A 14,343-nucleotide genomic window follows, 5' to 3' on the forward strand; every position below is an offset into this window, starting at 1 on the left:
TCAGAGACTTAACAGCACTCAATATATCCAGAATAAGATGAAAATTACACTTCATTCCAAGAACCAGGAAAACCAACTCAGATCATAAAAGGACAATCAGTGGACACCAAGATTGAGATGACACAGATGTCTGATAATTCCCAGGGGACACAGCTAGCTTACAAATTCTCCAACAAGCAATTATGAACACTCTTGGACAAATGAAAAAATAGGAAATAGCAGAAAAGAAAGATGTAAGAACCAAATGGGAAATTTTAGAACTGAAAAAAATGAATATGCAAAGAAATTCACTGATGGACTCAATAACCAGAATGGAGGTAGCAGAGGCACCCTTGAGCTTGAATGTAGAGCTACAGAAATTATCCCATTCACACAAGAAAGAAAATGAATTTTTAAGAAGTGAACTGAGATTTGGAGACATAGAGACAATAAAAAAAGAATTTATAATGGTGTTTTAGAGTGCCCGAAGAGAACAACGGCTGAAAACCTTTGAAAAACAGCTGAAAACTCACCAAATTTGCTAAAAACAGAAAATGGAGGCATTACTCTCTAAATAATACTTTTATGTAAATGAGATGCATTAAGAACAGGGTCAGTGCAGAAGCAGCTGCCACCCCAGTCATCCTGGTCCCTTTCAAGATCTAGTGGTCACATCTGCATTGGCCTTGAACTCAGGTTAGCTTCTCTCCTTCAGTTGATTATCACGATGCCCTGTACCAACAGGGAAGGCTTCTCAAAATGTTTTATACTTTCTAAATGACAATATAGTCATGGTAACTACTTTATTGATAATGTATGTAAAGTGCTGACATGTAGTAAATTAAGATCAAAGACTCACATGAACCTGATACCTATAGATAATATAACCTAATAGACTGAATATGTCTATGTATATATAAATATATATACACACACACAAAGACAGAAAGAAAGGATTATGAATCGACACAAATATCAAGCACCATTTTAAGAGGGCCCCACATCAACTCTGGACATCCCATTCCACTCCTTATCAAATGTATAAAAATGCAATGTGTTCCCCCATTAAACGTAATTTTTATGTAACATCAAATAAATGGATAAATTTGTATTGGCTATTTGGCATAATGCCACATTTTGTTTATATTTCATGAAAACGCATATTAATTTGGCTTGGATTGGTAGCCTCCTTGATGAAGCATGAGCTAGAATGCTGGTCTTCTGATTTTCCAAGAGAAAGTATGAGAAAAATGATTCCCGACTCTGAAGGGACTGCTGGAGGTTGGTCCCCTTTTAAACCTAACTCAAACTGGGATTTCTTTCCCTAAAATAGACATTCTAGAATGCTCAAATCTCTGGAAATAACAAATTGTTCGTGTATTCTTTTTTTAGATTGTGGTTTGAATGTTCATAAGCAGTGCTCTAAGATGGTCCCAAATGACTGCAAGCCGGACTTGAAGCATGTCAAGAAAGTGTACAGTTGTGACCTCACAACGCTTGTGAAAGCCCACATCACCAAGCGGCCAATGGTGGTGGACATGTGCATCAGGGAGATCGAGGCCAGAGGTGCGGCATCTGTGCAGTGTGGGGATGCCTCTGTTCACCATCGGCATAGCTAGTCCCTTTCTGGGTACCTCACTGCACACCCCAGTTTTCTTCCAGGAGTCTAGGGGGAATGATTTCAGATGTCAAATGAACTGAAAATCTAAAGTGATTTAGAAAATTATTGAAACAGTTTGGTTTCAAGGTATACTTATTTAATCAACGATAAGAAATATCCTTAAAAATATATTTGTAGTGGTGCCTCCAATCTGTGAAAGTTGTTGACTTATGAACACAATTCATTTTTCAGTTTTCATACTGATGACGTGTAGGTACCAATTCAGTTTTCAGTTTCCCTTAGTCCAAGAAGCAAAGGTATTCAATCCTCTATTAAAACTGTCCTTTGCCAAAAACCAGAGCTGCACCCTAATTACTTTTTCCTACTGGGAAAATCTGTTACAGGCTTATTAACATAGTTCATCTTCTGTTACATAAGAGAATTTATGGTGCCATTGGGGTGATGGATTATTTCCCTTAAGACTTAACGTATTTCATCTAATTAGACAAAGTGATGAGCCCAGTTACAAACATTCAGACGACAGTAGGTCAGGATGAAAGAACTGTGGGTGCAATTTTTTTTCTTATTTTAGCAGAAAAGCTTTGAAGAAGTTTCTAAAGATGTATATTTTTCCACTCTGTGACACATTGCAGCTCAGCCTTAAGTATAGGAAGAAGTTAATATTTAAAGAAAGGGTATAATTCTAAAGAAACTGATTGGCTGCCCTTACGTTTACAGGCCTTAATTCCGAAGGACTATACCGAGTGTCAGGATTTAGTGACCTAATTGAAGATGTCAAGATGGCTTTTGACAGAGGTATGTCGTCTTTCAGCATGTTTGTTAACTTAGAACAAGAGTCAATGTGCCTATAAGTTAATGTACCAATGATCACAGCATGCAGTTGAGGCAAAAGGCACAAGTTCTTAGGTTATTTTGCATAGTTTTTCTAAAGCAAAAAGACTTTGCTTATAATGTATTTTTTTATAATGTATTAGTTTTAAGTACTAGATATTGTCAACTTTCTGGACAATAATAAGAAAGAAGCATAAAATTTACCAGTGTGACCAATATTTGAGTATACATGGCTGGTTCATGATCACCAGCATACATACCGAGCACTTAAATTTACCAAAACTAGGAGGGAAAGCGGCAGGGAAGAAGCCACTCCAGAGCTAGACCTGCAGGTCTCAGCTGTCTCCCCTCTGTGCCTCCCGGATGCCCGTGTCCAGCTTTGACTGAGCGGACTCTCAAAGCTGCCTCATGTCGGGACAGGAAGCTTAGAGGACTTGAGAAGCTTCTGGCCGAGAGCCCACTATGGGGAAAAAAAAGCTCAGTGGGGCTTATTTTCTTTTTGCTAACACTTAAATCAAGATTTGCTTCCATGGTTCTCCAGTTTATCTGCATTGAGGACTAGAATAAGGTGCTTCCAAAAAAGAGCTTACACAATTGAACACAGAAACAAGATTTGTATCCTTTCAGAAGGACCTCCTTCCTTGGCAACGATCGTTCCTAATTATAGCTCCTAATTTCCAATTCCATCATACTCCTCTCCCATCACAACCTCTTCTAGGGAACAGAGGCAGAACACAAACACAATTACCAACCAAATATGAGGAACACCGCCCAAGTAACTGTTAAGATGATGAAATGAAGTAATGATACGTTAGGTCCAAACAAGCATCAGAAATAGCCTTAATGCAATGCCACTGAGGCTTCAATAGAAACTGAGTATGAAAAGAGGCAGCTTTTTTTCTGTGGAAGGTGTAACTGAGCATGTCCAATCCAAGCCACTGCCCATGATTCTTGAACAATAGCTCAGCACTAACAAACATGCTATTTCCATGGCACCCAAGAAACAAATAAGTGACTATTTCCTCTCATTAAAAATGTGACAGCTTTTTAAATCCTGGAAATAACAGATTTGATAATTCATGACAAGCTCTCAGGCTCCAGAGAGCCACAACCTGGGGACCACCCACCTCCACCCTCCCACACCCACCCCCTCACCCCAGGGCCTGTCCCAGCAGTCAGCTGCATGATCTGTAGGAATGATGCGGAGAACTTTAACAAGGGGGCAAAAGAGAATAGTGTTGAGATCATTTAAATCAACTCTGTGAGCAAATGCTGCCCCAAACTCACACATGTTCAAAGGGACAGGGTATCAAATAAAATAATCAAGAGACCACTTAAATGCTGAGATACAAGGAAAAAAGGCAAGAGCCATAGTGTGAGAGAAGGAAATCATTCAGGAGTCAAATTAAGATGGCAAGATCTGGAAAAATCTTCCCTGGTTTAGGAGGATCCTCCAGGATCAGCATGTGCCTTTATAACTTTGCCACATTTTATCTTCTGATGGAATAGTTACTGTGATAATACAATGAGAGATCCCTAGGACGGTCAAAGCCAATAAAGACCCTGAGCCTTACCAAGCCCTAGTCTGGTCAGTCAAGAGCTGGAAGTTAACACTAGTGAACAAAATGTTGCATATTGTTCTGCTATGTCTATACAGTACACTATATGGGTATCAAATCCCAGAATGTTTGTTATTTAAAAACAGAATAGTCTTAATTAAAAAAAAAAAAGGTTTGAAAAAGCCCTCAATTTAATAATGATAAAATACATAGTAAGCGTTGAGTGCTAATCTTTTGAGCTCCCAGCCTTTTAAAAACGATTTTTTGTTGATTATTTCAAAAATAGTTATCAAAAACTACTATGTGCTGGGAACCTGTTCTTTATATAGGGCAGTGCCAGGTATGCAGGGTCCTTGCACTCATGGAGGGCTTTCATTAAATAATCACAAAGTGGTTATTTTATTTTGTTAAATGCTACTCAAGAAAGATGGGTTTAAGGGAGATACTAGAGACCAGAGAGGCTTTCTAAAAAAAAAAAAAAATTTATATATATATATATATACACACACACACACACACACACACGTATATGTGTGTGTGTGTGTATGTTAAAGCTTTAAAGCATGAATAGAAGCTGGCTATATATCAGTTTAGTAGCAAAGAAACAGGATATATAAAGGCCCCAAGAACAGAAGAGTCTATACAAAAGTCCTAAGGCTGACTGTGTCAAGGTACTGAATGGTGCTGGAGAAAGTAGAAAGTGAAAGGAAGTAAACTGAGATATATAGGACACAGTGTCTTACCATAGACAAAGTTACCCGATAGTAGAAGACTCCCAAGCCAACCTCTAAATTCTATTTAACTTATTATTATGTCACGAGCTGTAAGAATTGACTATTTTCCAAACCAAAAATTTGGAAAGTCTAGCCTATATGACACAGGATATCTGAAATCTGATCAGAGGAAAATAACTGATACTGACAATGGGAGCCATATTGCAAGAGAGAAGGAAACACTTCTCTTGAGTAAAGATGCTGATAGAGGTAATACTGGCCTTTGTCCTTCTCCCTTCTCTCTCTCTAGATCATTAGGCTCCTAGCATCTACTTGTTCTCCTAGGGCCTCAGTGAAGCATTCGGCACCCCTTCTTCCTTCCAGAAGGCTCTCTATTTGTACTGTCACTGCAAAGGATTTCAACCCAAGTGTGAGAGGGGGACAGTGGTCATCTAATACACATTTGAATGAGCATCTATGGTATTTTGCAGTTTAAAAGAGACTGCTTAAAAAAAGGAGTCACAAAAAATTAAGCAGCAAGGACAGAGATTTCCCATCTAACTTCTCCACTTGTACCTTTGCCCAGATTCCCAATTACTGGCATCTTGCGTTAACACCGTACATCTGCTACAATTTACAAACCAACATCAACACATTATTGAACTGAAGTCAAGATCTCCTGTTAGTGCTCCTCTATTTCACATTCTGTGGATTTTGACAAACTTATCTTATGTCATGTATCCACCAACATGGTATCCTACAGAACTACCATAAAAATCCTTGCTTTCTCCCAGTTCTTACTTCCTTTCCCTTGAGCCCATCATATGTCATATAGTTGTAATTTGGGTTTGTTTAAAGTTCTCCCATGTCTTCTCACGACCAGATAGCCATCTCTTATTATCACTGAATAACGTGCCATTATCTGAATGCACCACCCTTAGCCATCAGTTGCTATCTTGTTGCTTCTGATATTTTTGGCAGTTATGAATAAGGCCTGCTAGAAATACTTAGGTGCAAGTTTTCACATGGACACAAATTTTCAACTCCTTTGTATAAACACATAGGAACATGATTGCTGGCTTCCATGGGAAGGCTGTGTTTAGCTTTGTGAGAAAACACCTGTCCTCCAGAGTGGAATGCATTCTGCATTCCCCCTGGCGATGAACCGGTATTCCCAGGGCTCCCCACACCCTACAGTATTTGGTGCTTGGGGTTCTCAGTTTCAGCCATTCTAACAGTGTGTGGTGAAGAAGCTGCTTTATAGTCTTTCATAAACTTAATGGAACAAGATCAATTAGTACAAGTTTTAGCTCAGACTAGCTAAGCCAGTCTTCAGTAGCTGAAGACTCAGTGCTCTACTTGCGGAAATACCCAAGTGCAGGGGCATCAGCAGCCCCTCTGAGGGACCACCAGCGGTGCTTGAGTCGTAGGACCCAGCACTTCTAAAATGGTCCTCCAGTTTGTGATTTCTCTGGTTATTTCAGTATTCTCAAGGTGTGTTTTACTTTTTTTTTTTTTTTAAAGATATATTTATTCATACAGAACTGGGGTACAGGCCAGAGATGCAGAGGGTGAGAGAGGATTCACAGGGACAGAGTGGGGAGCAGAACAGGCAGATCGACGAAGTACACTGCTGAGGGGAGCAGCGGGTCAGGAGAGGTCTGCCACGCCATGTGGTCACCTCCGGGGCAGGCGGGGATCGAACTCATGAGGAAGTAGCTTAAGCTTCTTTGTGCTGTGCTTTAACCCGCTGCGCCACCAGGGAGGGCCAACTCTTTTTTGACTTATTACCTCCCTACCCCCCAGCACTTGGGCAACCTCCAAATGTAATATGTAGACGCCTGGATGCAAAGCTGTCTTTCGTGCTAGGGGTCATTGGAAGTTGGAAGAGCCTCTGTTGTTATTTTCACATTCTTTATGCTATTTTAAAGAGAAAATGCAATCTCACATTATACCCGAAGGATTTCTCAGGTAGCTATGAAACTTACAAATTTTTCTGTTGACCTTAGTCCTCTCCTACTGTCCCTCTCCATAGGAAAAGAACTAACTGCAGAAGTTTTGTATTTTACACACACAAAATTGATCATTTACATCATTTAGCAAACTAAACTTGACATTAAAAGCTGAACTTTATGAATCTTCAAACGCTGTATACAAAAATGTCATTTATTAAAAGTGCTGTGAATCCAGACATTTACTTTTATTTCCTTTATCCTCCTCCAAAGATGGTGAGAAAGCAGATATTTCTGTGAACATGTATGAAGATATCAACATTATCACTGGCGCGCTGAAACTGTACTTCAGGGACTTACCAATTCCACTCATCACGTACGACGCCTACCCTAAGTTCATAGAATCTGCCAGTAAGTACACAGTTGCCCTCCCCCGGGAACCTGGTCTCCTTTTTGCTACTGGATATTTCTAATGCATTTTGTGAAGCATTTCCTTTTCATCTCTCTCTATGGTCAATATACTCTCTCCTAACATAAGTAGTTTATGAGCTGACCTATACCAGAAGTTTCTGGGGTAGCTTTGGAATGTGCTAAACATCATTGTCCAAAGTAAGACTTAATACCTGTATTCTGTAGTTACTAGAAAAATAAAAATATTCAAAATTTTAAATACAAGACTATTTAGTTACTAGGTTCAACAAGCATAAAAATTACTTTGCCAGCTTGCTATGAAAGCTTCCAAAGTATTACTCTTCAATTTCTATACTTATCCTGAGACCATTAATAAACAGTTTGCACACTGGCACTGGCTCACAGATCATACTTTAAGGAGCCAGAAGTTATTTTTTTAAAGTTCTATTTGAGATGAAAATAAGATAGAGCAAAAGACTTATTTGCCAATTTTATTTCTGGTGCAAAAAAAGTCATACCTGTAATTCACCCTTTTTTTTTTTTTTTTTTAAGGAAGGAGCTTCTTAACAGATTTTAAGTGTTGGTATTACTATTTTTTTAGAAAAGATAAGTTATTTTTGTCATTTGCTTTTCTCTTTAAAACCATATGTTCTCTTGATCTTTAAATAATAACATCACTTCCTTAGTAACACTGATTTGCTTTTTGACTTTGAAATTTATGAAGCACAAACTTGCTTTGTTCTGATTTTACTTTTCCCTTCAGAGATTTTGTCAGGCTTTTGTGGTTAGCTCCACAGAGCCCAGATTTCTTGTAGGTCAGCTCATACCCGAGAACAGCCATGAGAATTACAGAGGTTACTCCAACTTTTACAAAGTTCTGTGTTACAGCCTGGATCTCTTCCACTGGATTTGAGTTCTTTCATTTCGGGATAGATTGTGGGTCATGAAAATTGAGGGAACATCATGGGTTCTTATTTCACGAGACAGACATTTCCTCCACAGAGAGAGTATGTGGCAAGCCCTGCTCAACCACCAGGCCAGATGGAGCCTTGACTGCCATGTCCCTGCCCCCAGGCTGCTGGGGAGTAAACTGAAGCCTGGCATCTAGCCCGAGGGCATCCCGATAGCAGGGGAGAGAGCCACAATTCCACAAGCATAAACACCCTGCCCAGCCTCCTGAGTACACAGCAGAGACCCAAGCCTTCCTTACTGGTCTCAAGGGCTTTAGCCCCAACCCCCATATTACCTCACATCCTTTCTCTTCAGTTTTCTTTCTAAGTATTCAAGGTCCGTCTCTATTTTTAAGTCTTTCTTATGCCATAAAATGTTGTTGAATGCTTATCCAGGATCCACTGAGATGATTGTGATGCTGACAAAAAAAATGTTTTTATCCTTCCCAACATTTGTCATTGTTCTGGGATTTGTGTCTGAAACAGCCCCCCTGTCTTGAGAAATCAGCAAGCTCTCCTAACTCACCCTTCAGAAAGCTCTTGAAAGCACATCATGAGAAGCTGTTTGAAATAAAGGCAGCAATTCCCTCTATAATTTCAACTATTTTGACATGTGACACCAAAAACCCTGGCATAATGCTCTTACACCCAGTGCAAACGTTTATCATGTTAGGTATGGACATCACTGTGGATGGTGCACACAGCTTTTCTGCCAGTAGCATCTGCTTCATTCTTTAGATACACAGATACAACCACTCTGTGCAAGTCATCCCCTTATCTATGCAGGCAGAACGGAAGATGAGCAAAGCTAAGATTTACAGCGCAAACACTAGGTGCCAGGAATCATACTATATACTTTACATCCATGACACCATCTTAGGAGATACAATGGAGTGTTAGTAAGTTACCCCAGTAAGTGAATTATCACTAGCGGAGGTGGCACTGGCATCCAAGCCACACTGTGTGGTGTCAGAGCCTCTGCTGTCTGTACTCAGCACACTCTGGCTCCCCAGAGGAAACAGAAAGGCTTACACAGAAGGAAGAGACAGGGTTGATTGAATCTTCCTGACACAGATGTTCCTGAATGGTTTCATCTCTCAGCCCCTAAAAATAAAACCTGAGCCCCTGTTCTTTAGGACTCAGTGTCTCTAGGACATACTAGCATCATCTAAAAGCACAAAGATCTTCATGATCCCCTGGAACTTGCTTGTCTGCTGCTGTCTGCTGCCTGAAGTTCTGGCTTACCCAGCCTTCCTTCCTGACTCCCTCTCCCCACCAGCTAAGCACTGCCTCCTGTAGCTCCAAGGCCTGGAAGACTGGTGCTGGCCACGGCCTGCTCCCTGACCACAGGAGCATGGAGCTCCCATGGAGCTCAGTGTGGAAACATTCCTCCAGCCGGGAAGCCTAAGAACTGTTACAGGAGATGTTAGTAAAGCAATGCAACTCAGTTCATGGGTGAGCGACCCTGGGTGAGTCAGACAGTCTCAGAAAACGCAAGATTCTTTGTCCTGACTAACTTCAACTTCCTACAGGGAAGTCTGGGAATGAGAACTTGGTGAGTTCTCCCCACAACTTGGTGATTCACCCCTTTTCTTGGCTACATTTTATCCTTTTCGTATTTGAATTTTCCTATAAAGAAAAAAATGATGCTTTAAAAAAAAGCTTTAAACTGATCTTAATGCAGGTTCAGAGTGCTTATTTCCAAACCTTCCAGACCACCTTCAGATGCCGTCTTTCTCTCTCTTCCTCGCAGCTGCCAGCGATCTTTCCTGTGCCTGTCACACTTCATCTGCACCTCTGCTACAAGCCAAGAGGTCATGGCTTGTCTTCTCTCTGCACTCTACCCTGCCCCAGCAGTTCTCATGCTATGGCTCATGTTCTCACACTGCCTGAAAGAGCTCCTTGCTTACCTTAAGAGGCGCTCAATAAATATTCGTTTTCTGGTCAGATGTATCCTTGTAATATTTCAAGGCTGCTCTCCTGATTTCAGGACTTCAGGGTCCCAAGCAGTTATCCTGAATCCAGTACTTAAAGGCACTGCATCTTCTTGGCATTTGGTTAGCAGACATGTACTTTGGTGTACTTTTTGAGAGCACAAAATTCCAAAGATATCTGTAGTTTTTATTATGGAAACACTTGATGAATTAGAATACAATTTATGATCTCAAAGGAATGTTCTGGTTGTTTGGCCACCAGAGCAGAACTAAAATACCCAAATGGAGATAGTTCCCTTCAAAGTTCACATCTTTGGGGGTCACATTTATTTCAGGGATTCTGTCATCATACAAAACATTTGGTATTGCTCTAGGTCTGCAGCACATTCTTCTGAATATCCTAAGTAGTATATTTTTGTGCATTGAGGGTAGATATGACTTCCTATATGTAACACAAAGTAAGATAGAACTAAGGGTAATGAATAAAGGAAGTGTTAAATTTTAGGTTTCGTAGCTTAAAAGGAAAAAATAAGAATATCAATTAACAGGACTTTGGCAAAGGTTACACGGAGCTATGAGGTGATATGCATCACTAAAACGGGATTTTTTTAAATATTTTGAGCAATGCAGCATTCCTTAAATAATCTGTAATGTTCTAAGATGAACCTGTTAGAGTGTTTAAGTTTGTGTGTGTCTACCTATAATTGTGTGAACTTTTATAGTTCCACCCTATATTTTTAATATCCAATTTCCGTAGTTACCAAAACTAGTACATGCAAATGAAAAGACTGCACGTTTCCCCTAAAATTCTAAGTAAATGGTGCAGCCACATTGAAACTAAGGTGTAGGAAATCTGGGGCTTGAATCTTAAAAAGAGCTTCTAAAGGTATGGCCAAGGATCTGTGAGAAAACACCTCATACCAATTTTGGAAGATCACCATAAAGAACAGAATTAAATGGACCCTTTATACCACTTGTCAAAGTTTTTCTCCTGAGCATCCAACTTGCTCTTTCAGAAATCATGGATCCCGATGAACAATTAGAAACCCTCCATGAAGCACTGAAGCTACTGCCACCTGCTCATTGCGAAACACTCCGGTACCTCATGGCGCATCTGAAGAGGCAAGTTACAGACTTTGGAGCTCGTACTTGTATAGGACCCAAATTTTTTTTTTTTTAAAGATTTATTTGTACATACAGAACTGGGGTACAGGCCAGAGGCTCAGGGGCGGTGAGAGGCTTCACCAGAGACAGAGTAGGGAGCAGAACAGGCAGATCGACGAAGTACACTGCTGAGGGGAGCAGCGGGCGGGTCAGGAGAGGTCTGCCACACCATGTGGTCTCCTCCGGGGCAGGCGGGGATTGAACTCTTGCGGAAGTAGCTTTAGCTTCTCAGTGCAGTGCTTTAACCCGCTGTGCCACCAGGGAGGGCCCAGGACCCAATTTTAAGAATAAAATGCAACAAAAAGTGAAAGAAAGGGCAATGATCTAGTGAACGAATACATACATGCATAGCTGTGGTCCTCTTGTGTGAAATTGTACACATTGAAAAGGAACATTGTATTTTCAGCCTCAACAAGGCTGATTTCAGACTTTACTATCAATGTATTTGCAGATCCATTATGTTGGCAAATATGAGAGAAATACCAATATCCTACCAACGGCATTCGGTAATTTTTGTGGTTGTGGGTGTGAAGACACTACCATTAGCATAATAAATCCAGAGCAGAGCAGCCTCAAGAAGGCTTGCTTTTCTTACTACTCCAAAACAGGCACTTGAGACTCAGTGATGGGCATTTAGATTATTGAGTTAATTTGCCAATACTGAAACCTGCTGCAGAAAAATTAATGGACTAAAGTAAAGGATAAAGGGAAGGAGGGAAAATAAAATTCAGTTCTAGTTTGTCTTATTAAAGTGGTTAATAGTGATATAGTTTTATTTCCCTACTTAATTGCTCCTAATCTTTAAGTTGAAGCAAAGCTTTTGAAATATGTCCAAGTTTTTAGTCGTTTTAAAATTTTAAAATATATGACCAGTCAGTAACCAAAATAAGACAGCACAATTTGATATTTATTTTAGGTCTTATGTGTGAGCTACCTGGAATTGAGTATTTATTCATGGTGCTTTTATAGAGGGAACAAGTTCATTAACACTTTCAGTACACATACAGCTTCATGTGTACATTCAGGTCTGCCTCATATTTGGATGTAATTAAGTACTGTGCACCAAAGCAAAGGAATAACACTCCCAGTATAGTCTCTGTGCCTTTCCTCTGGCAGTAAAAAGAATATATGAAATCACTTACACTCACTGACAAGATTGCTCACCCTGAGCATTTCCTAGTGACATCGCTACCACTTTCCCCCAGACACGTGAAGTATTCCACCAGCAAAATACTCTCTGGAAACAAGAAGGGCAGAGTGAAGAACAGCTGATGGAACAGTCAAGACCCAGCTCTTTCTCTATTTGCAAACATCCCCCTGTGCCAGAGGACTGCAAGGAATCCACAGCCCGAGCTGCCCCGGCACAGTCCGGCATAGCAGCCCAGACCTCAGCCTCAGTGATCATCTGAAGTTTAAAGTGAAGGTGATCTACTCCAAGGAAAGCCAGAATTTTGAAGTCAAGAACTTCTATGACCTAACGTAGCAGAACAGCTCCTTCCTGTTGGGCACAGACCCATATTGTGAGGCTTGTCTTCGTATTAATGCCCAAGCCATGGCTCCTGGGCTTACACATCCCTGTATTTTTACTTGTATTTTTCAGAGTGACCCTCCATGAAAAGGAGAACCTCATGAATGCAGAGAACCTTGGAATTGTTTTTGGCCCGACCCTCATGAGATCTCCAGAACTAGATGCCATGGCTGCGTTGAATGATATACGGTATCAGAGACTGGTGGTAGAGCTGCTTATCAAAAATGAAGACATTTTATTTTAAATTTTTAGTTTGAGGGGGAGGACGTTTTACAGATGAAGGAATGTTTTATAGTAATTTAATTGGCTTGTATAGCTGAATTATTCCTTGGTTAGAGGTTTGGGCATATAACCAGATTAAGATGAAGGAACTTTCTGTTGTTTTCCTAGCACCGCTCAGCTGTCCTTGTAAAACAGTGAACACACGCTTTGCAGTTCTAGTACTCCTGGGTGTTTATCATGTTCAGAGAAACTCAAGCTATTGCATGATTAGCCCCCCATTTGGCACGGGAACCCCATACCAAGGAGACAGCAGCCTGCACCGCCTCTTCGTTCTGGGTAGTCTGTGGTTGTTAAGTCAGCATGTTTCGCAGTGACCCTGTCGTGATTTCGCTTTTGGGTTCTGTCGTTGGTCCTGATGCTCACATAAACCCGCACACAGTGAAGACAGCACCTCTGCCTGCTGCATTGCCATCTGACATATGCCTACTTTTCCTCAAATGCTTTATTTCTGGTTTCTCTTAGTTCTCTAACATAGTACTTTCCTTCCAGCAAAAGCAAAAAGCAAAACGTGTTTTCAGATTTGTTAATTTAGTAAATTCTCCACACCAATAAAAAGAGAACAATGCAGAATATTTTCTGTTAAAATATTATTGGGTTTTAGTTGTACGTTTGTGTTTTTATCTGGCATGCATTTATTAATTTATTAAATTTGGCTTTTAGAAATAAAAATATATTGATAGTTTATTCTTTTCCCATGATTGGAAGTATTTGGAGGAATGTGTTAAGTATTCTCTTGCCTCTTTTGTTTACTATTGCTAGTTTCATGTTGAGTTTCTGAAATAATTTAAAATTGCTTAGAAATTGAACACCCCTCATTGGATTTCCTTTTCTTGTTGTAAGCACTGTAGAAATCTAGAATATTTTCCCAAATGTGTTTTTGGTTGGGAAGTATTGGGAACACAGGAGTTCCTTTTAGAGCTACCAGAAGAAAAAGACTGAGAGAGTGACTTCATAAACATTTGGTTTGTTAGAAATGCATGATATTGACATGCAGTGAAGCTCAGCATGCCCCAAGACAGCAGCCCGACACCCAGAGGGGGAAGGTGCCAGGCGCTAGGCACCAAGGAAGTGCCCTGGTACTGTCATTGGCCACCCTGTGCCTTCGAGCACACAACTCTCCTGAGTCTATGTCCTTGTCTGGCAAATGAGCACCCTTCCAGAACAAGAGTCCTTCCCTGCTTTTAAAAGGTGAAAAAAATACTACATGACAAGATTATTCCCATCCTTCCTATTATTTCACTCCTTGATACTTTCAAGACTATCTTAAAGATAATGGGAACTGACAGAAATACGGCATTTCCCCCCATTTCTGTCCCTAGGCTATAGCAGGAAGCTGGCACTATGCTTTATTAATGTTTCTGTTCAGAAAAGCATGGTTACTCAGGAAACAGCCCATTACAGCTCTCTTCTCAACCACAG

The 14,343-nt window shown here is 40.4% G+C and overlaps 1 protein-coding gene across 1 annotated transcript in view; it reads left to right on the plus strand.

The window, feature by feature from the left end:
- The window catches only part of CHN1 (chimerin 1), a 154,011-nt gene extending 140,497 nt beyond the window's left edge, over positions 1–13,514 (plus strand). Inside the window, exons 9-13 of the mRNA XM_004674510.2 lie at positions 1,372–1,545; positions 2,318–2,395; positions 6,929–7,066; positions 10,967–11,072; positions 12,715–13,514. Coding sequence (XP_004674567.2) covers positions 1,372–1,545; positions 2,318–2,395; positions 6,929–7,066; positions 10,967–11,072; positions 12,715–12,886 — 668 coding nt within the window. The 3' untranslated portion in view covers positions 12,887–13,514. The remainder of the gene's footprint in view (positions 1–1,371; positions 1,546–2,317; positions 2,396–6,928; positions 7,067–10,966; positions 11,073–12,714) is intronic.
- The last annotated feature ends 829 nt before the right edge of the window (positions 13,515–14,343 follow it).

This window comes from Condylura cristata, unplaced genomic scaffold, assembly GCF_000260355.1.
Source record: "Condylura cristata isolate star-nosed mole 26May11 unplaced genomic scaffold, ConCri1.0 scaffold00002, whole genome shotgun sequence".
NCBI lineage: Eukaryota > Metazoa > Chordata > Mammalia > Eulipotyphla > Talpidae > Condylura > Condylura cristata.